The following is a 24,362-nucleotide window of genomic DNA, read 5'->3' as shown; positions in this document are numbered from 1 at the left end:
ACATTCTATGTCAGGGTTACCAGGATTGTTGGCCCTGATTAGGTTCGGCCAAACATTAGCGCTAGCATCAGACAGAAAGGGTCTTCTTCCAAGGCCCATGTGCTAGATCTAGAACATGGTACTGATGGATGTATAAACCGGCTGAGATCCGCTCCTCTGACTAGACCTAGATAGATAGAGAACAACTTCAATAATCACTTATTCCTCCTTCTAGGACATTCAGTACGTCCTCCTAATATCTACTGTTACAGATCCCTTCTTCTTGTCATTCTTCGGATATTCAGTATGTCCGACCAATTTGAACTATAAGTTGTGACTTTTGTGAATTGATGATTAAAACTAAGAACTTGATTTACGAAAATATCCGGTCGATAAATAGAATCTAATGAAGGGTGGAATATGTTATGGAAAAATGTGGAAGTGGGTGGCTTTCATGCTAAAATTCTAATGATGAGGGATGAGCTTGAATCCTATAACTGTGATGTGATGAGAGGCGGAGACTAGCGCAACAGTGTTAGATGAGAATGCCCATTTCTCATGACGATATGATGGTGGCAGCCAAAGCACCCTTAGCTGATTTTGCCTAATCCAGACATCATCCTCGCTAATACTATAGCTGTGAGATCGAGAGGGAAATGAGGATGCCTTGTCGACAAATGGTGGCGAAGATGATTGTTCAGTGTTCAAGAACACTGTTTGGTCCACTATGCCATGACGGCCCTTAAGGGTCTGCAGACAGGCACCAGAAGTCGCATCCCAGATCTTGACTGTGGAGTTCCAAGACCCTGATGCCAGTCGCTGTCCATCATTTGAGAAGACCACTGAAGACACAAAATCACCATGGCCCTCAAGAGTCTGCAGACACGCACCAGAAGTTGCATCCCAGATCTTGACTGTCTTGTCCCTTGACCCTGATGCCAGTCGCTGTCCATCATTTGAGAAGACCACTGAAAGCACAGCATCACCATGGCCTTCAAGAGGTTGCAGACACGCACCAGAAGTTGCATCCCAGATCTTGACTGTGGAGTCATCTGACCCTGATGCCAGTCGCTGTCCATCATTTGAGAAGACCACTGAATACACATAACCACTATGGCCCTCAAGAGTCTGCAGACACGCACCAGAAGTCGCATCCCAGATCTTGACTGTGGAGTCCCTTGACCCTGATGCTAGTCGCTGTCCATCATTTGAGAAGACCACTGAATACACATAACCACGATGGCCCTCAAGAGTCTGCAGACACGCACCAGAAGTTGCATCCCAGATCTTGACTGTGGAGTCCAAAGACCCTGATGCCAGTCGCTGTCCATCATTTGAGAAGACCACTGAACGCACAGCACGACCATGGCCTTCAAGAGTCCGTAGGCAGACATCCCAGTTTTCTTCCACCCGTGGCTTCGGCTCAATCCAGTCTGGTTCTTCATGAATGTATATTTGCCTTATCAAGCTATTTGTGGGGCTGAATATGAGAGCCGAGACATAAACCTGCAGTGGCGCAATTTCAATAACTCCCCCATGATAGAAGAGGAATCGTTGGGCGTCGTTCACAATTCTTTGGAGATCTTGCGATGCTTTCTTCTGCTACACATTGTTAATCACTGTTTCATCGCAGCCCTTCTTGTCATCACAAATTTACTTACCAAAAAAGTCGTCAGCTTTTCCATTATCCTTCCAGCACTAGAAATGCTATGCAGAAGGCTGATTGCCTCTAACCAGTGAAGGTACTTTTCTTTAAAGAAGTTCAAGATCCCATCATTCACATTGACTCCATCATCTGCTGCAGCCTCGCAAAGATGGTCAGCCCAGAAGATGCAGAAATACTGAATAGGAGCTAGTGGATTAGGCTCAGGGACTGAAACCTCATCAATCAGGCACCCGGGTGCCTGCAATCCGTAAATGTCACGCTGAAGGTTTTCGTGCAGGATATCAAGTGATCGTAACAGGGCCTTGTGGTGCTGGTGTGGAATTCCAAAAGGTAGGATCTCCTGCAATGCTTTACTCTGAAAATAGTCCTTCGCTGACTGGTGCACAAAAGACACAACATTGTTATGAATTGTCAAGAAAGACCCGCACGAGGCGATGAGTTCTTCCACTTCCATTGTTTGCTTGTCTTCAAGTCCTTCGACAAGGACACGCAGCTCGTCCAAAGTAAGAGGTCGGTACACAATCAAGACATAAGCAACAATATCTTTACAGAGCTGTGCATCCTTGGACTCGGAGATGTTCATCATCATTCGCTGGTATAGTGGATCAAGCCCAGGTGGGAGGGACTTCATCGTATCCAGGATGTGCCAGTTTCTGACTTGTGAGTTGGAAAGCTCGTGGCAGACCAGAGCTACCCAGAGGAAAGTCCCATTCGAATTTCTCTTCAAATATTCGAGTATGGCTGCCTTCTTCGCCTCATCGCATCTCCTTTTGCGTGCAAGTTTATCCACTTTGAATTCGATAAACGAATCGACTGCCGCAGAGACTGAATCCTGGTTTATTTCAAGGTGTATCTTGACCTTTTGCTCTGAGTCATCTAGGACGTCTTCGATATCCAGCCAATTGCGGCTCGACACAATCCATTTGGCCGGAGAGGGCTCAGTGATAAATTTGAGCAGCTTTGGTCGATCTACACTGCACTCATCCAGGCCGTCGACAATAAGAATGACATCCTTGACGCTAGGATCGTTCACCATTGCAGTTAGCATGTCACAAAGGTCATGCCAAGGAATTTCATTTTTGAAAAGCTCTCCCTTGTAATCATACTCGTCTCGCACATGTTTGATGAGCTGTGGGTTGCGGCGTGCCAGATGGTAGATTAGGCCTCGCAGTACAGACGTGGCTGTATTGTGCCGATTGCTGGCGGTTTGACAAAAGAAATAAGACAGGGTCGCTGAATTTTCCGTCGCTAACTCATCGATGATGCCACAGAGCAGCATGGTCTTGCCCTTGCCGGGATCTCCTTTGATCCAGAGGATTTGAGATTCACTTCCATTTCGGAACTGTTGGAAGTTGTTGTGGCTGAGAATCCATTGATAGGAGTCTTTCAATAAACCTCCCTTAGCGTCTTCGATCGTTTTCTTGTCTTTGCTAGGATCGGTGACGAAGAGGTCAGAAAGGCATTTCTTGTCGTCTTTGTCGATGTCGATGTTGCGTTGGGCTTTTGCTTCGTCACTTTCTTCTTGATCATTTTCTGCTATGCGAGTATTAGCTCAATAACTACACCAATTTGCAATAAGGGTCGAGTAATACCATTTGCAGCCAAAGCCTCGACACAGTTAGTCACAAGGTCATCATTCTCCTTGAGATAGTTTTCCGTAAGTGCTGCGATCTTGCTCAATGCACTGGAATCAAGCAGAGTAACATCCATGAGGCCACTTATAACGTCCAGTCGGTGATAATTGTTTGTGCCCTTGTATTTATCTTTCAGGCGTTGGTGAGTGCCCTTGGAGCTTGACACCATCTTCTCAAATGCCGAGGTTATCGAGTTTCGCAAATTCTGAATTTCAACGACATCGCCAAGGCCTGTGCCGAGGCTCACGGCTATCGTCTCGTGGCGTGGAAAAAGCCTTTCGGCCTCCTTGATGAGGGTCTCACACGGATTATTGTGGCCAAAAGCTGCATCGATGAATTCAATGCGCTCTCGACCAAGTTTGATAGGCTTGAAAAAGGCTACAGCTGCGGATGTCGCCCTTGCAATCTCCCAAACTGTACATTTGCCAAAGCTTGTAGTAAGTGGAGGATATGTTGTGAAGATAGTCGGCAATGTTTCAACATTGTTCTTAGTTACGGCCAGTACAGCGCTATGAAATAAGTGTCAGATGTTGGGTTTGAGTCCTTCTGGTTGGATAAGGCTAAAACTTACGTATTAACACAGTTTTCTTCGTAGAAGCACAAGTCGCCATGCGTACAACTACTGGGTGTAGAGGTTGTTCTTTCTCTGCGCTGTTGGACACATGATGCCTCACAGCAGTTCTCCCGAATTGCTACTTTGATAGCAGCTTTCAGCTTCTTGTCTGAGAAGGCATATTTCGACCGCTTGAATATTGATCGCTCTTCGCAGAAGCTAGTCTCGGAAAGTTTCTTGTATGCTTTAATCGATTCGTCAACATTCATTTTTAGCCGTCCAAGCATAATAGCGATGATGCTGCGATAGTCTTGTTAGCAAATTGCCTGTAAGATCAAGGTAGAACTTGGACCTGGTAAAAGTCATACCCTCCGGTGCCTGTACCACCAATGAGATCAAACCTGTCACAGGGTTTTGGAACTTCAGGTAATTTCTCTAAATGCCGGATACGTTCCATGATCCTTTCCAGAATCAGCAAGCCAGATAGGCCGCGGACACCACCGCCATCTATGGAAATTAGTGACATGAAAGCACGCGATTCTGACATGAATAAAGGGGCATACCGATAGAGAGGATTCTTTTTGGCAGCCCAGTAGCTTGTCTCGTAGATGAATCCATGACCGTTTGGTTCATACTGCAAAGCTGGAGAAACGGGAGTCTGTAATCAGGATAGAGGGTAGATGTAACAAGAAGAGCTGGGTGAAGAAAACGATCTGGATGTATAGAATGGCTGTACTATGAATTTCGTGGTAAATAGCTTGGTAGCAAAAACGACAAAGGAGGAGAAACAAGAGAAACAGGGGAATGGGAAGCATACCATCAAGTGAGGGGAAGGACAACCACTCGCCCGGTTCATTACATATGCAAAGGTCAGGATGTTGTTGGCGATGATTGGCTCAATGTGCAGCTTTTGGTGGCCAACTACGTAGCGTAGGTAGTATTTTCGCTAAGCAACAAACATGGTGCAATAACAGTTTGAAGCACTGTCGGAGGAGTATTCAGGCTCGAGTACCCGGGTGTAGGTTTTAGGGTTCAGGGTCACATGACAGTCTGACCCTGACCCCGCTCTGAGATAGACTTACGAAGCGCCAGCTTCGGAAGTCTGTCACAGAGTTTGCTTCCTTCATCATCAAGCTTTGAGAATTATAAGAATCGACATACATTTCTAGGATAGCTATTCATACGAGACTCACGTATCTATATGCATCAACGTGAGTGATTATAACGCTTGTTTACTGTGGTCAATAGCTGCAGGGTTACAACTGCCGTATCATAGACGCAGGCATAACACCCACACAGGGTTAATCCGACTGACGGCAGATTCCCCACAATACCCATCTTCCATGTAGTTCATCCAACATTCATCCAACAAACGCTTTGATCTCGGATGCGGCCAACCGGCTATTGCTCCCTGCCATCCCCCAATCAGGGGTGGTAGCGGCTACACAAACCCTGGCGACATGCATTAGACCGTTGCGAACAAGACCTCGAACTTTCTGGTCGGTGAGACAAAACAGAGGCCATCACACAACAGTCCTGTTTTCTTAAGCTTCCTGGTGGATTAAGATGAGATAAGCCATCCCATATTCGCCCTGCCTTTCCAGTTTTGCCTGCAACTCTATAGCCGCTTAATGGGTGGTATGTTGTGTACCCTGCATTGTACACAAAGTCCTTTGCAACATTCCGATGCCACCTGGATTTCTTACTCTCACTTCTCTATAGGAAGCTAAGTTGAAGATGGGGAACGTGTGGTAGTGACATGCCCGACTAAGGTAGTCTCTATAAGACTAAAATGGCGGGATTAGGGGTTGCCGATATCCAGTAAAGCGTTCTTGTCTTACTTGACGATGTAGCATGTGAAAATGTAAGCGTAAAATACTTGTATTCACTTAAACAGGGGCTCAAGTCACCAAGATTAAAAAAGAGACACAATACTTTCTTGATCGCGCATGTCTCAAAAACTGCTTATTAGATCATGTTGTGCTACCGCAAAAACCTATTTGCTTGTATGTCTTATTCAAGTATAAATATCTCGTAGTCGAAGTACTCACTCAGGGGGTTGATGAACGAGAGAGTGAGGAATGAATACAAGTAATTCTACAACAACTGCCAGCCTCGAGCGAGCGGAATTCCCGATCGGATATCTTGGCAAGGCCATCACGGACCGGAGTCTAACTAGCTCAGCCGTTGCTGGAACGAGCGACTAGGATAAGCTGTGTCATATTTTTGTGACTCTCTTCAAATGTAAGCCACCTGCCATGCCAATACTTACTTCAAGTTTTATAGCCCCCCCATCAGTGAGGCGTATGGGCAGGCCACATTGGAGACTGCGGTTCATCACATGACTGACATGATTTTCAGACTTGGTGAGTCTCAGTTACCGTCTGGCCAAAGCTCAGTGTGTCTTTTGTTTCATTTGCTAAAGGCTGCATCGCCTAGACCGAGGTATAGCGCTGCGAGCTCGATCGTTGGGACATCGAAAAAGCTCAATCCCATACTTCGCAATTGTGTTCTCTACAAGAATAAGTCGGCTACAGATAACGGCTAAATCTTCGCACTTCGCTCTCTAGTAGTCATATTTGCAAAAAGAAAAACGTGTCTAAAGTGTGCCAACAGGTGGCGCGTCATGGTCAGCTAGCAATTGACCAGCCATTGCTTTTACACCACACAGCCGGAGCCAACGTCCTCACGAATCTAGGTCCAGAATGAACCGAGAAACGATCTGTTCCCCATTCCCCATGATCAGATAGTCGACGTGATTTAATGCCCTTCTGCGGGCGGCATAGCCTATAATCAGAGATTCTATGGAGGTTTGCAGCGCTTGAGATACTTGGTTTCGGGTTATGTTGAAGGACTTGAAAAACAAGAAATGCTTCAGCCTCACTATTTGCGGTTGACATATTGAATGGTTGAAGAATAGATTGATCAAGTGAAAGGTTAGATTTGAGAGGAAAGAGTGCGGCGCATGCTTGTGAAGCACGTTAGCACAATTAACATTAAGGTTTCCGAGATATCAAATTGACAGTACAGCCAGCCTATTGGCATCTTCTGTCGTCATTGATTTCCCCTCTCTACAGAATGTTCCCTCTTGAAACATAGACACCCAAGAACACTGTCTGTTTCACATTAAACCGTTCAGACTTTTGCAACTGATGAGGATTCCCTAGAGTCACTGTCACGTCACTTCTTGCCCTGGGACTCCTGTCACGTCACTTCTTACCCTGGGACTAACATCCTCTTCTGGGCGATGCATGATGAATCACAGCACGATGGATTTACTTGCCATGTGCTTCATATCGGTGTCTAGCCAGCGTTTGCCTGGCATTACCTCGACTTCTATAGTGATATGATGTCCCAGGCATACCATGGCACTTCCTTGTGGTTGAACCACATCTCACAGGTTTTATTCAGTCCTAGGAGAGTAAAGTTGGAATTATCTACGCAAAATAGAAATTCACGACAGAGGGTCGCTTGACCGGAAGCCCAGATATACAGTGTTGTGCAGTATTAATTTTCTACTGATTTGTTGAGGAGTTAAGCTCTATTACTAGACACCTATGTCATAGTATCTCCTACTCGGGTTTACCCGAGGCAGACACTCCATAATATAAGGTTAGTTCCGCCAGTCCACAGAATTTCACAATAAGCACTAGCACTAGCACATGACGTGAGGGTCCTAGGATGGCCTGAAGCTGGCATCCTTGGCATCATGAGTCTTCACTGCTTGTTTTGTCTTGGCATCTGGCTCTTAGTTATCTGTTGTGACACGTGTGAGAATTTTCGTATGTTACTAGAAGTCTAACCCTGTTCTAGGAGTAGAGTTCCACAACGCTATTCATTCCACTTATAAACAACAATGAATCAAGGCCAAAACAGCTGCTTAAGCCGATCCATACATCGTTAAGCAGAACTGCTACATGACCCAGGAAACTATCTGCACATTACTATACAGACAGAAGAGAAAACTGACGGCTATTGTCACTTCCTTAGCTTTTTTAGCAAAGGCGATGGCAGTACAAATGTTACAATGGTCTGCGTGAAGGGGATCCATCTGCTTGAATACGAATGCAATGGCTACAGAACCATTCTTTTCGTGCTATTCTACCAAGCATCACGTTTCCGCATAATCTCCATCTGTATCAGTTGTTTGTAATTTTGACATTCAGCGAGGGTCTCGGTGTAGCGTAGCGACTACTGCCACTGCCTGCCTACCTTCATCAAGTCCCTTTTTTTTTACAGTACGTCTGGTCTGAGTTTCGTTCTGTGCCCCTGTCTCGCTTGTCACCTTGGCCCTAGACACTTAGTATATCCTAGGCCGAGGGAGTATCTGTGGAACTTGTGGCCACATCGGGCATCATACAAAGAAGCTCAGTAGAAAGTTCAAGATCTAGGAAAAGATCATACTAATTAGCCCCAGTTGATTGCATGTTGTTCTATGCTATGATTTATATTTTAATGCAGCCCAACATCAGACACAGCACTATCATCGAGTGGAGAAACCACTTTCCTCTCACCTTCACCATCAAAGTTCAGGGTTTCCTCTGGTTTTCCGTACCGTGTTAATCGGCTTTGAGTTTATGGGTGATCGAAATCTCGTACTACTGACTGAAGTAATGGGGATTTGTTCTTTGCGCGGGAATCAAGGACTAAACCAATTTTGAGATGATGAAGAACAAGGGGCTGGTCGGTCCGGTTCAAAGCTGTAGGGTATTCGCTACAATGCAAGAACACGTCTAGAAGCTAAAGAAATGGGCATGTCAAGTAGTCCCAAGTAGCATGAAGATATTTCAGGTGCTTGGTAGACATTGGGTAGTTGAAACGAGGAGCTCAATCCAATTGTCGGCTACATTGTTTTGGGTGTCTTGGTCAACACTTGGCAATTTACCCATCAAATGCAACATCAACAATAAGCGATGAATTTGTAACATCTTTGATTTAGCCAATATACATGATGAAGAGCTCAGGTTAGGCCAGGAAGATAACTCTAGTATCATGATGTCGTTGAAGAAGGGATAAAAGCTGCGCTTAGGGTTAGCTGCTATTTAGGGTCAGCTCTATATGAAATGAACTTTGTAGACATCTTAGTATCTAAATACCTTGATTTATGGGTCCAAATTCTGCTGGCTGGAGTATTCACAGGCTATAGGGCTTGATAAATAGGTGTTCCACGCACTGTAAGTAATTATGGAGTAATGCTGAGATATGAGAGTCGTACATTACCACTAATAAGCTGGTTAGACCACAATCCTCTGGATCTGAGCTTGCCATGGGTATCATGTTATTGGCTATATGAAATGGGTCATGCTCTGCATAGGCCAGCCTACTAATTATATCAACCTTGACAGACAGCTTGCCCGAGGATTTTATCGAATAATCACAGGTGCAATTGGGAAGTGGAGAAAAGAAAACCCAGCGGTGCATATATATAGCCTGGCTGATCTATAAAGCTGATTCAGTCCCAGGAGCAAGGCGCTACCTGGAAAGCACACTACTCACTACATTTTTCATATTGACAACTACCTATTCCTTGAATTTCCGTTATCTTCTGTTTCGCCATTGTCCTCATTCTATACACGCTATATTACGATGTGGCTTTCGAATTTCTCCCAACTAGCCTTCATGGCTGCTATACTCTCCACCCAAGCCATCGCCGGTGATAAGGAAGTCTCTCTTCCTCGTGATCTTGGCATTGGAATCTCTAACGGAATAATTCGTGGAACGAAAATAGTTACAAGTAACGAAGGCTTTTCCGCTCAATTCTACGTTACTGAAGGATTACCATCTATTCAAATCGAAACATTGAACAATCCGAGTAACACTTTCAAGTCGTATGAAGCTGTGCTGAGCGTATGGAAAGACCAAAGCAAGCTGCCTCTAAAAAGTCTTGAATACTTCGTGTACTATGATGTCGAAATCGCCGATTCTAGGAAGATTGACGAAGCCATCAAACTATACGGCCATGACCCTTTTGTCGAACAATCAATTTATGGCATTCATGTCTCCCCAACTGACACTGAAGCTTGGAATCATTTGATTACAGCTTCATTTGCAAAGGATGCCCAGGAGATTTGCGCTGAGTATCGAGAGATGAGCGACCGGTATATCAAGAAGTTTGGAATTGGTACAGACTGTGACTCGGGCAGATGGGTTAGGATTCATTTTGGTAGAAAAAGTGATCAAGACGCTGAGGGCGCTTCTCAGTAACGATGCCCTAGCTATACCCATTGTGCATCGTAGAAACACACCCTGGAGCTAGTCTACAGTGTACAAGGAAGAATGAGGGTACAGGGAAGGAAAACTATTCAATAGATAGACACAGGGACTTTAGGGCTATGCGTTTCTCAGAGAGCTGGACACAGCTAATTCCAGACATTCTGCGCTCTACAGATCTCCACCACGGATTTCCTACACAGTTGATCATATCCTATTTGATATCTGCGTGAGGGCTCTGACAGAAATGATTGATCAGATGTCGGAATTGTACATCAGCTTGGCCAATTCTAAAGCCCTTCATCTACTGTTGTTACAATTGATCCTCAAATATCTTTTACTCACAGCCATTCGGATTCTCACTGTCCCTTCAGTACTTCTTGCTTTCATACCAACACCCCATTTTCTCTGATAAGCTAGGTTTTCATCTCTTCACCTGAAGCTCATCTGGAACGCTCACGGGGGCTCTCTCAACACCCCACCTACTGTCTTGGAGCTCCGGAAAATCGGGTCCTCATAATCATGATGCTCCTAGATCCTGTACTCCGACCATTGACCTACGTCCATGGCTGTTGATGTATGGTGGGTATGTGGAGTAGGGATTGTTAAAGTTCCTGTGGGGGTGAGCAAGGTCTCCGGGTTACTATGCGTACTCCAGCATGTCGATTAGTGCTGTTAGTGCATCTGGCCTGGGTCTACTGCTTGCTCTGACTGGAGCAATACTGACACTGAATTTCAGACCCGGCCCTGAGTTATTTCCGAGCTAGAGAAGGCCTCTTAGCAGTTCCTGATGTTTGTGCCTGATCTGAGACTTATGCCAGAGTTGCCAGCAGGGTTCCCTAGGAGCCCATAGTTTCACATCAAGGATGCGATTATAGGTCTTTTCTAGTTATCACACTCTGGATTTTAGAATAGTCATACAAGCAGGTTCGGAGATAATCAAACATTTCAACATTAAAGAGGAAACGGAGGAAACTATGAACGTTTCCTAAGTAAGCACGGAGTTTCTATCATGGCACTGTGGGGCTGATATAGACGTGTCTTATGCGCTTATTCTGAGCGTATATTCTATAGGGCTCGTGTAACCTTCACTCACAGGCAGAGCCCTAACACTGGTCAGTTTTACATGGAGAATTCCCATTCGCATCATATAGATTTCCTATTTACACCTAAAACTTTATGCCTCACACACCAAGTAATTGAACTAGTTACATAGCCAATTTAACAACAACCTAGCTAATCAAGTAGTCATGCATCTTTCTAAAGTGGAACCAAAGCTTTAGTAGGGACTAAAAATCATCATCACTGTCGGAACAATCTACTGAATTCAGTTTTGTCACTTATGAAGTCACCCGTAATCCTGTACAACCGCACGTGGAACCGTGCTGGTATACAGATTGATGGAATTGGTGAAGCTTGTCTCTCTATTCCTTTTCCTAACGTGTTAAGGTCTTCTATCATGCACAACTAAGCCGGAGTATTCATGCTTAGGTTTACCCAGGGTCAATCCGACGACTGAAGGCAGATTCCCCACAATACTTATCCTCCATATTGTTCATCCAACACTATTACTGTCGAAATTGGTCCTTAATTATCATATTTCTATCTTGATGAAAAAATTGCTACTCTTCTTTTCATTTATATTAGCCCCCTTTTTTTCCGATAAGGATCACGTCTTATCAGTTTATCCGAACTCCATCCCGAACTCTCGTGGAAGTTTTCTCAACATCCCCCCCACTTTCCCGGAGCTCCGGAGAAGTGGGTACCTCTGGCCATTGTGCTCGGGGATCTCGTACCCCGATCATCAACTCTAGCATCTTCTGAGGACCAAGCGGTTTTGTCAACCCATCTGCAGCCATTTTCGCTGTTGGAGTATATCCGATCTCAATTTGACCTTCCTTAATCCATTGCTTGATTGCATGGTGCTGTATGTCGATGTGCTTCGTTGCTTTCTTCACACCCAGGGATTTTGCAATTCTAATTGCTGCTTGGTTATCTCCTGGAACTAGTGTCTCGTTGTTCAAACACAATGTCTGACTTCCCTTCGTTCCAGTTTTGAAGATTTCCAGGATTTTGTTGAGTATCCGTCGTAGGTGGATCCCTTGGCACATGGTGTAAGCCCGATATATTCAGCCTCCGTTGTTGACGTTGCGATCGCTGCTTGTTTCTTTGAACTCCAGCTTGTCGCTCCCCCCAGCCCAACGAAAATCATCCCGCTGACAGACTTCCGATCATTTGCATTCGCATAGTCGGCATCGCTATATCCAAAAATATCCATCCCCCCTTGGCGCGCTTCGAAGCAAATGGAGTATTCAACGGCGTCACGCATGTATCGTAGCACCCTCTTCACTCCTGCCAAGTGCCTTGGTGTTGGTCTCGCGGACGCCTGCGCAAGGCTCGACACCGCAAATGCAATATCCGGTCTCGTCATCATGGCCGGGTACATTATCTTGCCCAGAATCGACTGATAATCCCTTGGGTCCAAGATCTCTTCGTCGTCTTGTGCTGGTTCAATATCCAGCCAGTCTCCCACTGATGTACGAATCGGAGACCTACCTTCTCCGCTTGTCAAATCCAGCGTTGTCTACCATTCTTTGGATGTACTGCTTTTGATTAATCCATAGCCTTTTCTGAGACCTATCTCTCGAGGCTTGTATTCCATCAATCTGGGTGGTTGCTCCCAAATCCTTGACCACAAATCTCCGTGAGAATTGATCCTTGAACCACTTTATCGACTTCTTGTCTAGTGATGCTATGGTTATATCATCCACGTACAGCAGAACCAACATTTTCCGTTCTGCATGGTATAGTAAACACGGTTCCATGACCATGTTTTCGAACCCCATAGATCTAAGGAACTTGGTGCAATCTTCATTCCATTGGTATGCTGCCTGCTTCAGCCCGTATAGCCATCGATCCAGTTTCGCGACCATCCCATTGGGGCACTTGGCATTCGCAGGTAGCTTGATGTAAACCTCCTCCTTGATCTTTGACTGGGCAAACGCATTACATGCGTCTATCTGATGACACTCCATGTCATATTGACATACTGCCGCCAAGAACAATCTTAATGTGGCACTATCAGGGGTAGGTGCAAAACTTTCAAAGAAATGCACTGATTCTGTAACACGGACTTTCCTAGCATGGATATCGGCCATCAACGTTTTCATCATATCCTAGTAGTAGGGATTCACTCCCCCTAGGTCCGTGTGGGCCGGATACATCTATTGACACACTGTCAACTGGCTCTTCTGCTGGCATCGAGACTGACGAACTCCCATGGCTTCTTGTCATCTTGCCTTTTGAGCAGTGCTCACACCCGAAGTCTTCTGGTCTAGGAGGTGCTTTCTCTGGGTTGATCGCCCTCAGCCTCCTGTCACTGATATGGCCAAACCTCCGATGCAATTCGTCATATGCTAGCAAGCACATACTGGCAACTGTATCATCTTTGCGCAATGGAATGACCATCTTGTCTTTGCCATCATCAATCGCAACTTTCATGTCCTTAAACAGAACAGATTTTCCTTGGTTCATTAAGGCCTTTACCGATATTAAATTCTCGGATAATTTTGGCACATGTAAAATCTTGGACAACTCAAGTCTTTTAGTTTCAATATTGAACTCTACCGAACCAACCTTAGATGCCCCAATGCAACTCCCATCCGCCATCCTGACTGTCTCCCTCGTTTCCTTGGGATTCTTTAACACTGTTAGCTCTTTTGTCATATGACATGAGCACCCGGAATCAATTATCCAGTTATGGCGTTGGGAGCACTTACTGCATGGTTTCTCTTCGGTGGCTTGGTTCGCCTTCTGCTTTGGTTGGTTCTTTTTCTTTGACCAACACTCGGCCTTCAGATGGCCTTCCTTGCCGCAGTTGTAGCATTTCAATTTTGATTTGTTGGACTTATTTTGACTATCCGGTTTCTTTGCTCTCCGGATCATCTCCAGTTGCTTTACCGCATCGTCTGTCTTGGTGTCCTCACGGCAACACATCTTGGCTACCTCCCTGTATTCTTGTGGCAGCCGACACAAGAAGAGACGAAAGACCATTTTCTCGTCCTCATCGGAGCTATGGAGATGTTCGTTGCACACTGTCTGAAAGTACATCCAATTCTGCAGAATGGTGGCATCCTTCCTCAGAGGATTCTGCAATATCTTGTCCATATCCTCGAATGCTTCGTCGATCGTGTCCGTGGGACGGGCCTTGTTCGATTTATCGTAGACCCCTTTCAGGGTCTTCGTATCCTTAACCATGACCCTGAAAATTTTGTTCAAGCCAAGTTCTAAAATCCGTCTGGCCAGATCTCCGTCCTTTTGCTTTTTACTCGTTTCAGACGTCGTAACTCTCCGTAAGCAAATACTAGAGTTTTTCCGCCTGAAGTTGGAGGATAAAATTCGCCTCCCACTTTTCATATATATTAGCCCCTTTTTTTTCCGATAAGGATCACGTCTTATCTGTTTATCCGAACTTCATCCGGAACTCTCGTGTTAGGTTTCTCAACGGTAACCTTAGCCAGGGATTCCAGTATTGCTGACCCTGATCCAGTTCGCCCAGATGTTAGGGTTAGTATCAGACAAAAAGGGCCCGTAGTGATATATATATATACTGGCTGAGATCCGCTCTTCAGACAAGACTTAGATAGACAGAGAAACAACTTCAGTAATCACTTATCCCTTCTTCTCCTCTTTCTAGGACATTCAGTACGTCCTCCAATATTCACTATTAATAAACTCATTCAAGTTTGCTATTGATTTATCTATTGAATGTGTCGGAACAAAAATCTGAATTCAGTAGATTGTTCCGACAGAATGTCAACTTTCTTGCCGAGTCTCCCAGGCCTAGCAGTTCGCTGATGTGGTATGCTTTCCTGTCGAGCTTCAATAACTAAAGCAGACTCTGATTCTGACGCTGACTCTCTTGACCAGAAATCCTCATGACAGGTGCGGTTAATGTCCGCTGCTGTGCCTCAAACCCTTTTGGCTATCACGCCATACCGTCTATGTAATGCCTGTCTGCTATCTTCTTGAATTCACCAAGAAACTGCTCTTTCTGGAGTTCTTTATCTTTGGAGATCATGGCAGGAGTTAAGGCACGACTGTCAGCAGTAATAGCTTCGATCACCTCTCGAGGATTCAACTATTACCTGCACATCAATATCTGTCTGATCAATTGATTGTGATGCTCCCCCTATATTTCAAGGCCCTTCTTTCTATATCTTAGTCCCTTTCACTCTCTCGTGCTGCCCCGCTGTCTTATTATCTTGTTCAAGTTGTCGAACACTTTCCTGTAGTAGGACCATCTCGTGCTTAATAACGGTTTTTGCCCACTCATAACGCTTTACAGCTTTACTTATTGACTACAGGCAGCTGCTCTTATGATTTCTCATCCTTCTGTCATCTCAAAGCTTGATGTGCCGCTACAGACTCCGACGCCTCCGGTAGAGGTCACGATGCCATCGACCCCTTGGACTGCAAGGACCCCAAATCTTCGAGCAGTACACTTGAAAAATGAGTCGAAATTTTACTATATAAACCAATAATATTTGAATATTTGTCTTCTAAACGCAAACGAAGAAACACATGTCCTATGGGCTCGGGTCCAGCAACCGTGGTACTGGAGGTGCCCTACACTTTTTGAACTAGTCCGGAGACTTTTAGTGACGAATCACCTAGTACGTTATAATAACACCACCTCTGGGCCCGGACGGGCTGGAGGAGCTTTCTTTAGTGCTGGCGGCTAGCTCGAAAGCCTCAATTATCATATAATCATCATCATCATCATCATCATCATCATCATCATCATCATCATCAGGCGGGTTAATGACACCAACAGCGCCATTCATACATTCATCGTCGGCACCATCGTAGTACCAAAGAGGACTCTTATCCTTAATTTCAATGACAAAGGCTTTCGCGTTCTGATGAACGCTTACAGCAGTACCAAAGTAGCCAGAAGCAAAACCACCATTATGCTCGCAAGGGTCATCATAGTTAGCTTCAACAACAGAGTGTAGGCCTGACAAGAAGTGGAATTCAATCTTGTCACCAACATTGGCCCACAGCTGTTGGGGGCTAATCTTATTTTGGCCACCAATCCAGACAGTTCGAGTCTGTGGATAATAGTCGTCATCAGAGTCACTGGATGCCATGACGACAGTGGCAGCAAGAAGGGCGGTTACAGCGAAACGCATGTTGAAGGCTTGGAAGAAGAGAAATGGAAAGAAAGAAAAAAAAAGCAGTGATGTAGAGTAGACTTAGGGGGGTTCAAAGAGGCAAGCTGAGAGAGAAGGAAGAGTGTAGAGATGGAAGTGGTGAGTGTAATGAAAGAAGAAGAGAATGAAGTCTTGAGGTAGCGGCCAGCTTGAGATTTATACCTGAACAAGCTCCAGATCTCCAGACTACTCAGTCCCTAGGTTCTTTGGTCTTTCGCTGGCCTCAAAGACGGCCTTGGCCATTGCTTCCTGGATACATGGTTTGCCTGGGGGGCCGTATGATGGCAACTCCTAGAGTGAAGCTAGATGGTGGCAATATCCATCGTTGCATACGAGGTCAAGGATTGCAAGCCATATAGTGGCTTGAGTTAACTCAACGCCCTTAGCATGGAAGAATTGTTGGTAAGAAAACGTGCGCCGGTGTTGTAGGACTAGCCAATCAACGGTCTGCTCTAGACTCGATATTCCCTTTCTTTGTTTAGAATTTAGGCTATGTAAGATGGGCATGAGGACCATGAGTGCATCTAACTGCCGGTGCCTCACGTGGCGCTATGACAGAATCGGCTATCATGCATACCAACTTACAACTCTCACAAAGTAGCCGAACACCATGCCACTCAAATATTTACAAGGCTTTGGGCAAGTCATGGTCAGTTCTCCATAGTCCTAGCAACACTCTACCTTTATTCCTGCCAGAGATACTAAAAGAATTACGTATAAAAGGCATCCGAAAAGCTTAAAGAGCGGAGTGATAGTGGATGGTAGACATGCAGCTAGATGGTCACTGCCGAGCCCTTACCTTATTGCTCACAATTGACCTAGTTTCGAGTTAACATTTGGCCAGATAAAACAGCCTAATAGCTAGATAATTAGGGTAGCGAAGAGCCAGGCAAGGGCAAATACAGTAGTCGTTGTCCAGTCTTTGTAGTTTCCCGTAGAGGTTGGCTAAATCCAAGTTCAACCTCAGGGCACAGTATGTGAGCATCCTCGGCTATGGCCAAGAGTGAGGCGAGTCTACATTATAGAACCCACCACTCGTGCCAAGAGCTCTGGCCATGTCCACTGGACTAGGATTTATGCACACTTACTCATAACTAGACTTGGATGACCTTGCTATTCCCCTTTTCTGTGATGTTAAGCATCCGGTCTTGAGCACTGACCTATCCGAAAAAAAACACCTACAACTTAGGGGAGGCCATGCGCAAGAGGCCAGTGGGTAACCCACCAGTAGCCAGAAGACATAGTATTAATTTACCACATAGGTTGTTATTGATTAGCCTGTGGATTACGACATACGGAGGGAACTTATACGGCCATTGCGGCGGACAAGACGGACGATAATGACAAAAGCATACACGGCTTCGCAAAGCTGGATAGAGCCAAAGGATAGGGAATGTCCCGCTGTTGGTTGGATTACAGTGAGTACGCTGTTATATCTCTGTAGTAGATCCAATAGACTCATGCATCCAATGGCGCCACCTCAACGTGCGGCGTATTTAATGGTGATAATGAATAGGGAGAAGTGGCTGACAATGAATCGCAAGGCTGCAAGACTACAACACTTGATCATTAGAAACAATGAGATATCAGGGGTGAGCTAGATAACTTTCGGACCGGTCGAACTCCAGCCTCTGTCATGAGCACTCCAAGCATGCGTAATAGTGCTAACCGCATTTTTGTTACGTTGATAAATTGTAATCGGAAGCATGTCGATTAATGACGGGCTTCTTTTGTTTATTCCAGGATCCATAGCCATGGGTCCGTCCGTATAAAACCATGAAATATGTGACAAAAAGAAATAAAAAAAAGATCGCGGCTATATCGGATGCGCCACACCACGCCACAGGACTTCTTGCTATTCACCGCCGCCGATTGCGGTAAGCAACCCAATCAACAAACATGAGCTTCGTCTTTATCCAACAAGCGCTTGCCTTGCGCTGGGCTCAAGCATGGAGAATTGCTTGATCAAAGCGCTGGTCCCCAGTCTAAAACAGGGGGTATGGAGGTGGCTCTTAAAGCCCCAAGCACATTTGGATTTGCAATCAAGTCTCTGTTTCTGTTTCCGCTTCCGTTTCTGGTTCTTTACTATGTCCCTATAAGATCTTGCCGTGGCCTACCAGATCCAAGCCAGTCTCAAAAGCTCAAAAGTTTCCACAGAATTCTCATGTTATCTATGTCAGTGAGGAAATGGGACACTACTCTCTTGCCCTAGCTAGTGAAGATGTACCAGTGGCATCCTGCATAATCAAACTCTAGATCTGGAGAGTCTTACCCTACAGTAGTCTTGTACGAAATCAGCCGCGTACAACCCACCAGCGAATTCTCACTAAGCGCGCGTCTGTGCCTACAGCTCCGACCGACAAGACGATCATATCACTAACCACTCTCTTTATGAGCATTGACTATACCCACGTGATCTTTTTTGTAGCGTGCACTGGCCCCAGGCATCAGTGTAGGGCTAGACCGGGAGAGAGAGTTAGAAGGAAGAAGCGAGGAATGGCAGCGGCAGGCGGATTCGCGAAGTACGATCGGAACAGAGCGTAACGCTCTTACTGGTATGTCGCGTGATCTTTCCCACTTTTCTCTAGACTCTCTTTGCCCTGTGATGCTCCTCTACTTGAACTTGAACTTGAATATATTTAACGTCTACGGGAATCACAGAGATCAAACGACGCCGGACTGGTTACCGGACAGAATTAACCCTGTGTAAGGTTCACTCAAGCAAAGAAACAAAACAGTAAACAGCGCGTAGAACGAATACAAACAAAAAGTAGCAAAGAAAACCAGACTCGTACCACTGCTTAGAGTCTGCTGGGTGTGGACTGCGGCAGATGAAGTAGACAGAGACACATTCGTGCTCCACCTCACAGCATTTAGGGGGTCTGCTGCTTTCGTGCTCGCTCGAGCCGCAGTGTTTGCACAGCGGTGGCTCTCGGTTTTTCGGCCAGGAGGCGAGTTGGAATGAGCCTCGAGCTCATCCTCAGTTGCCTCGGGACCTTTGTACCAGCCGCCGGGATTTTGACGATGAAGGTCTTCTCGTTTGCTCTGGTCTTCGAGGTCATGTAGACCGGAGTTACTCGTGTTGCTTGTGCAAAGCATTCGCCAATAATCTCCTCGCTGACTTCAACAGCTCGGCCGCCTCCATTCAGGTAGCGTTCGATCGGGCCAGCCAAGTAGGCGTCTGTGTTCACTGCTTGTACTACCTCGGTGCCTGGCCCGATGTAGTTCTTTATCTTGTCGCTTTTCTCTAGCAGAGTTGAGCGGCTGGTTATTATTTTTCTTAGGTACAGGCAGTACGTACCCTCTCGACAAGCAAACCCGTCATTAACCTAAAGTTAGGGTTGCGAGGATTGCTGACCCTGATCCAGTTCGCCCAAACGTTAGGGTTATTATCAGACATCAAGGGTCTTTTTCCAAGGCCCATGTGCTTGATCCAGAACATGGCAGTGATGGATATATGAACCGGCTGAGATCCGCTCTTCAGACAAGACTTAGATGGACAGAGAAACAACTTCAATAATCATTATTCTTGCCTAGTCTCCCAGGCCTGGCAGTTCGCTGATGTGGTATAGTTTCCTCTCGAGCTTCAATAACTAAAGCAGACTCTGATTCTGACGCTGACTCCTCTGAAGAGCTGTCATTTACTACAACAAGCTTTTGTTCACTTTCTTTTTCGAAAATATTTTCTCCAACTACTAGAGTTTCACTTGCAGCCATGGAACGATCGTTGGAATTGGCATTAGGTATGGCTTTCCTCCTCTTCTGTCTTTTCAGGTGACCCGGTTCCGCCTCCAGACCAGAAATCCTCATGACATATGCGGCTAATGTCTGCTGCCATGCCTCAAACCCTTTTGGCTATCACGCCATACCGTCTATGGGTTTTTGGTGTTTTATTAGGCTTGGGATCACGAATGTAGAGGCGAGATTTTGCTGCATCATTTGACCTCAAATATGGCACCCACTCTGGAGTCCTTTTCACGGTTAGCAATGGGCTCTAGCTGGATAAAAAGATATATTACCATTGCATAACTCCCATGGCCGTCTAGAATGATTGATCTGGCATCAGACTCATTGTTGGGCATAATTTGAGGCAAATAGACTCTTTGAAGCCACTCAACTCTAATGCGGTCATCAGCCCACCCTTTGGGTCAAGTTATGTAATGCCTGTCTTCCATCTTCTTGAACCCATGACGAAACTGCTCTTTTTGGAGTTCTTCATCTTTGGAGATTATCCCAAGAGTTAAGGCACGACCGTGAGCAGTATAAGCTTCGATGAGTGAGGTCCAGTTTCAAGCTTGTGGTCCCTTCAGAAGAGCCATTCGCTTTAGGCTCGCGCTTTCGACCACCAGGCTTTCCAGCCCTAAAATCGAAGGACAAATGAATAGACTTAGACGTGAATAGGCCACCTATTGGCTTCTTGAGGTCTACTAATTTCGGTCGTATGGTCAAATCGGTGATAAATGAATCTAGATACTTGATTATTTATGTCTTAATTCCGGTCAGTCGCCTTGTGGCCCTGGTAGGCTTACAACGCAAGCGCGAATCTGATTGCAGGATAGTTTATAGAAGATGTACAGCACCTTTGATTTAACCAATATACACAAAGAGTAGCACATATTAGGTCAAAAAGGTAACAAGAATATCATGTTGTTGTTGAAGCAAGAAATCTGTCTGCGCTTGGGGTGAGATACTATGTTGGGACAGCTCTGTGTAAAAAGAGCATCATAGGCGTCTTAGTATCTGAATAGTACAATTTTTAGGCCCACTTACTGCTAGCTGGAATGTGTACAAAGTGTAAGTATGTATCGATATGTAGGTGCTCTGTGAACTACAAGTAAATATAGATTAATGCTTAAACATGATAGTCGTACACTATCGCCGAGAAGCTGGTTAGACCACAATCCTGTTGACCAAAGCTGACCATGGCTATTACGTTATTTGCTACATGAAATGGCCTATTCTTTGCAGAGCCCAGGCAGCTAATCATGTCATTTTTAATAGACCACTGGCTTACGCATTTTATGGAATAATCACAAGTGCAACTAGGAAATAGACAAAATAAAATCTAGCTGTGTATATATATATAGCCTGGCTCATCTATAAAGCTGATCCAGTCCCAGTAGCAAGCCACTGCCTGAAAAGCACACTGCTGCTCGTTACCTCTTTCATCACACAACTATCTTTCCCCTGGACTTTAGTCATCTTCTATTTTGCCATTTTCCGTATTCTATACTCGCTATATCACAATGTGGCCTTCGAATTTCTTCCAGCTAGCCTTCATAGCCGCTATATTCTCCACCCAAGCCATCGCAGGCGATAAGAAAGTCTCCCTTCCCAGTGACCTTGGCATTGAAGTCTCATATGGTGCATTCCCTGGCAAGATCTTTGCCACAAGTGAGGAGGACAACTTTTACGCTCGATTATATGTTACTGAAGGATTACCATCCATTCAAATCGACCAATTATACAATCCCAGTAACACTGTCAAGTCGTCTGAAGCTGTGCTGAGCGTTTGGGAAGACCAAAGCAAGCTCCCTCTAAAAAGTCTTGAATATATCGTGTATTACGATGTCCATGGCGTCGATTCTGGGAAGATTGACGAAGCCATCAAATTATACGGCCGTGACCCTTTTGTCGAACATTCAATTTATGACATTACTGTCTACCCAACTGACACTGAAGCTTGGAATCATTTAATTACAGCTTCATTTGGAAAGGATGCCGAGGAGATTTGCGCTGAGTATGAAGAGATGAGCGACCGGTATATCGAGGCATTTCAAATTGGCACAGACTGTGACTTGGGCAGGTGGGTTCAGGTTGACTTTGGTAGAAAAGGTGATGAAGACGCTGAGGGCGCTTTTCAATAATGACGCCCTAGCTATTCCTATTGGGCAATGTAGAAACACCCTGTAGCTAGTCTATAGTGTACCAGGAAGGATGATGGTACGGGCAAGAAAAACTATTCATAATAGATAGACACAGGGATTTTAGGGCTATGAGTTTCTGAGAAAGCTGGGCACAGCTAATTCAAGACCTTCCGCGCTCTTAACATGTCCACCATGAATTTCTTACACGGTTGATCATATCCTATTCGATATCTTCTTGAGGGCTCTGACGAAAATGATTTTACACCTACAGTAGTGTAGCATAGTCTTGGAGTCATGTGATGAGATGTCGGAATTGTATATCAGCTTGGCCAATTCTAAAGCCCTTGATCTAGTGTTGTTACAATTAATCCTCAACTCTTTTTTACTCAAAGTCATTCAGATTCTCACTGTCCCTTCCTTACTTCTTGCTTTCATACCAACACCCCATTTTCTCTGATAGGTTGGTTCCTATCTTTTCACCCGAAGCTCATCTGGAACGCTCACGGGGGCTCTCTTAACATCCCACCTACTGTCTCAGAGGTCCGGAAAATCGGGTTCTCATCATCATGATGCTCCTTGATCCTGTACTCCGACCATTGGCCTACGTCCATTGTTGTTGATGTATGGTGGGTTTGTGGAGTAGAGATTGTTAAAGTTCCTGTGGGGGTGAGCAAGGTCTCCGGGTTACTATGCGTACTCCAGCATGTCGATTAGTGCTGCTAGTGCATCTGGCCTGGGTTTACTGCTTGTTCTGACTGGAGCAATACTGACACTGAATTTCAGACCCGGCCCTGGCTTATTTCCGAGCTAGAGAAGGCCTCTAAGCAGTTGCTGATGTTTGTGCCTGACCTGAGAGTTATGTCAGAGTTGCCAGCAGGGATCCCTAGGAGCCCATAGTTTCGCATTAAGGATGCAATTATAGGTCTTTTCCAGATTTCACAGGCTGGATTTTAGAATAGTGACACAAGCAGGTTCGGAGATAATCACACATTCAACATTAAAGAGGAAATGGAGGAAACTATGAACGTTTCCTAAGTAAGCACGGAGTTTCTATCATGGCACTGTGGGGCTTATATATAGGCGTGTCTTATGCGCGTATTCTGAGCTTATATTCTAGAGGGATCGTGTAACCTTCACTCACATGCTGAGCCCCGACACCGGCCAGTTTTACATAGAGAATTCCCATTCGTTCGCATCATATAGATTTCTTTTTTCCACCTAAAATTTCATGCCTCACACACCAAGTAATTGAACTAATTACATAACCAACTTAACAACTGTGGCGATTTTCCATGGGAATATTTCAATTTAATCTGTCTACTTAATTTCAATATATTATAGCCAACACGTAGTCAGACGCATCTGCCTCGAGGATAACGTCCTTATCCCAATCGAAATCGGCCAGGATGGGGACAGAGGAGAAGCGGTCCTTTAGAGTTTGGAAAGCTGATTCGCAGGTGGAATCCCACAGAAAAGGGACATCTTTCTTCGTCAAGCGTGTCAACGGAGCGACCAAGCTAGAGAAGTCGCCAATGAAGCGGCGGTAAAAGTTACCAAAACCAAGGAAGGCTTGGGTGTCTGTCAGGGACTTCGGAGTGGGCCAATTACGCACCGTTGTGACCTTGGCCGGGTCCATACGAATGCCATCACAACCGATGACCAAGCCTAGGAACTTAGTCTCTGTGCGGTAGAACTCGCACTTACGAGCCTGGACATATAATCCAGGTACGCCGTGCAGAACAAGGTCGAGATATTCCCGCAGAGAAGAGTTGATACATCGTTGGAAGGAGGACGGGGCTCCCGTCAGTCCAAACGGCATGACCAGGCTCTCAAAGAGGCCAAAACGCGTGCGAAAGGCAGTCAGGTATTCTTCTCCAGCAGTCATACGGAGGTTGTTGAAAGCGGAGATGATATCAATCTTGGAGAAGTAGCGCATTCCATGCAGATTGTTCAGAGTTTCTTTGACTAGAGGCAGCGGGTATCGGTCTTTGATGGTCACGGCGTTCAGGGCGCGATAATCGACACAGAAACGCAGCCCTCCATCAGCCTTCTTCACGAACAGAACGCGAGAGGCAACATGCGAGGAGCTGGGACGGATAAAACCTTTCCGGACATTTTCATCAAGCCATTCACGGAGGGCTTTCAGTTCGTCTCGGGACATGGAGTACAGAGGCCCGAAAGGCAGTTTCGCACCTTCCACCAGGGGGATATGGTGATCCATGGGACGGTGTGGTGGTA

The 24,362-nt window shown here is 45.5% G+C and overlaps 7 protein-coding genes across 7 annotated transcripts; 2 read left to right on the top strand and 5 right to left on the bottom strand.

The window, feature by feature from the left end:
• Positions 1-444: 444 nt before the first annotated feature.
• Positions 445-4,101, bottom strand: HOO65_060328 (Vegetative incompatibility protein HET-E-1; the record flags this gene model as incomplete). Its single annotated transcript, XM_071003635.1, has 4 exons — positions 445-1,581; positions 1,641-3,178; positions 3,238-3,788; positions 3,851-4,101. 4 exons carry the CDS (start codon positions 4,099-4,101, stop codon positions 445-447), a joined length of 3,477 nt encoding a protein of 1,158 aa, XP_070857678.1.
• A 5,317-nt stretch (positions 4,102-9,418) lies between these two features.
• HOO65_060327 (uncharacterized protein) lies at positions 9,419-10,036 on the top strand (the record flags this gene model as incomplete). The annotated part of the gene is made up of 1 exon (XM_071001110.1): positions 9,419-10,036. One exon carries the CDS (start codon positions 9,419-9,421, stop codon positions 10,034-10,036), a length of 618 nt encoding a protein of 205 aa, XP_070857677.1.
• A 2,327-nt stretch (positions 10,037-12,363) lies between these two features.
• On the bottom strand, positions 12,364-14,299 carry HOO65_060326 (Zinc knuckle; the record flags this gene model as incomplete). The annotated part of the gene is made up of 5 exons (XM_071003785.1): positions 12,364-12,547; positions 12,599-13,058; positions 13,474-13,546; positions 13,679-13,749; positions 13,822-14,299. 5 exons carry the CDS (start codon positions 14,297-14,299, stop codon positions 12,364-12,366), a joined length of 1,266 nt encoding a protein of 421 aa, XP_070857676.1.
• Positions 14,300-15,714: 1,415 nt separating this feature from the next.
• On the bottom strand, positions 15,715-16,236 carry HOO65_060325 (putative GPI-anchored cupredoxin; the record flags this gene model as incomplete). The annotated part of the gene is made up of 1 exon (XM_071001109.1): positions 15,715-16,236. The coding sequence occupies one exon, from the start codon at positions 16,234-16,236 to the stop codon at positions 15,715-15,717; it is 522 nt and encodes a 173-aa protein (XP_070857675.1).
• Positions 16,237-19,130: 2,894 nt separating this feature from the next.
• On the bottom strand, positions 19,131-19,699 carry HOO65_060324 (Vegetative incompatibility protein HET-E-1; the record flags this gene model as incomplete). Its single annotated transcript, XM_071004079.1, has 2 exons — positions 19,131-19,490; positions 19,559-19,699. The coding sequence occupies 2 exons, from the start codon at positions 19,697-19,699 to the stop codon at positions 19,131-19,133; spliced, it is 501 nt and encodes a 166-aa protein (XP_070857674.1).
• Positions 19,700-21,503: 1,804 nt separating this feature from the next.
• HOO65_060323 (uncharacterized protein) lies at positions 21,504-22,124 on the top strand (the record flags this gene model as incomplete). Its single annotated transcript, XM_071001108.1, has 1 exon — positions 21,504-22,124. One exon carries the CDS (start codon positions 21,504-21,506, stop codon positions 22,122-22,124), a length of 621 nt encoding a protein of 206 aa, XP_070857673.1.
• Positions 22,125-23,451: 1,327 nt separating this feature from the next.
• HOO65_060322 (Transposon Tf2-6 polyprotein) lies at positions 23,452-24,345 on the bottom strand (the record flags this gene model as incomplete). The annotated part of the gene is made up of 1 exon (XM_071001107.1): positions 23,452-24,345. The coding sequence occupies one exon, from the start codon at positions 24,343-24,345 to the stop codon at positions 23,452-23,454; it is 894 nt and encodes a 297-aa protein (XP_070857672.1).
• Positions 24,346-24,362: the final 17 nt, after the last annotated feature.

Source organism: Ceratocystis lukuohia (genome assembly GCF_044167205.1).
Source record: "Ceratocystis lukuohia strain C4212 chromosome Unknown Supercontig6_pilon, whole genome shotgun sequence".
NCBI classification, from domain to species: Eukaryota; Fungi; Ascomycota; class Sordariomycetes; order Microascales; family Ceratocystidaceae; genus Ceratocystis; species Ceratocystis lukuohia.
This window is presented reverse-complemented; position numbering and strand designations above follow the sequence as displayed.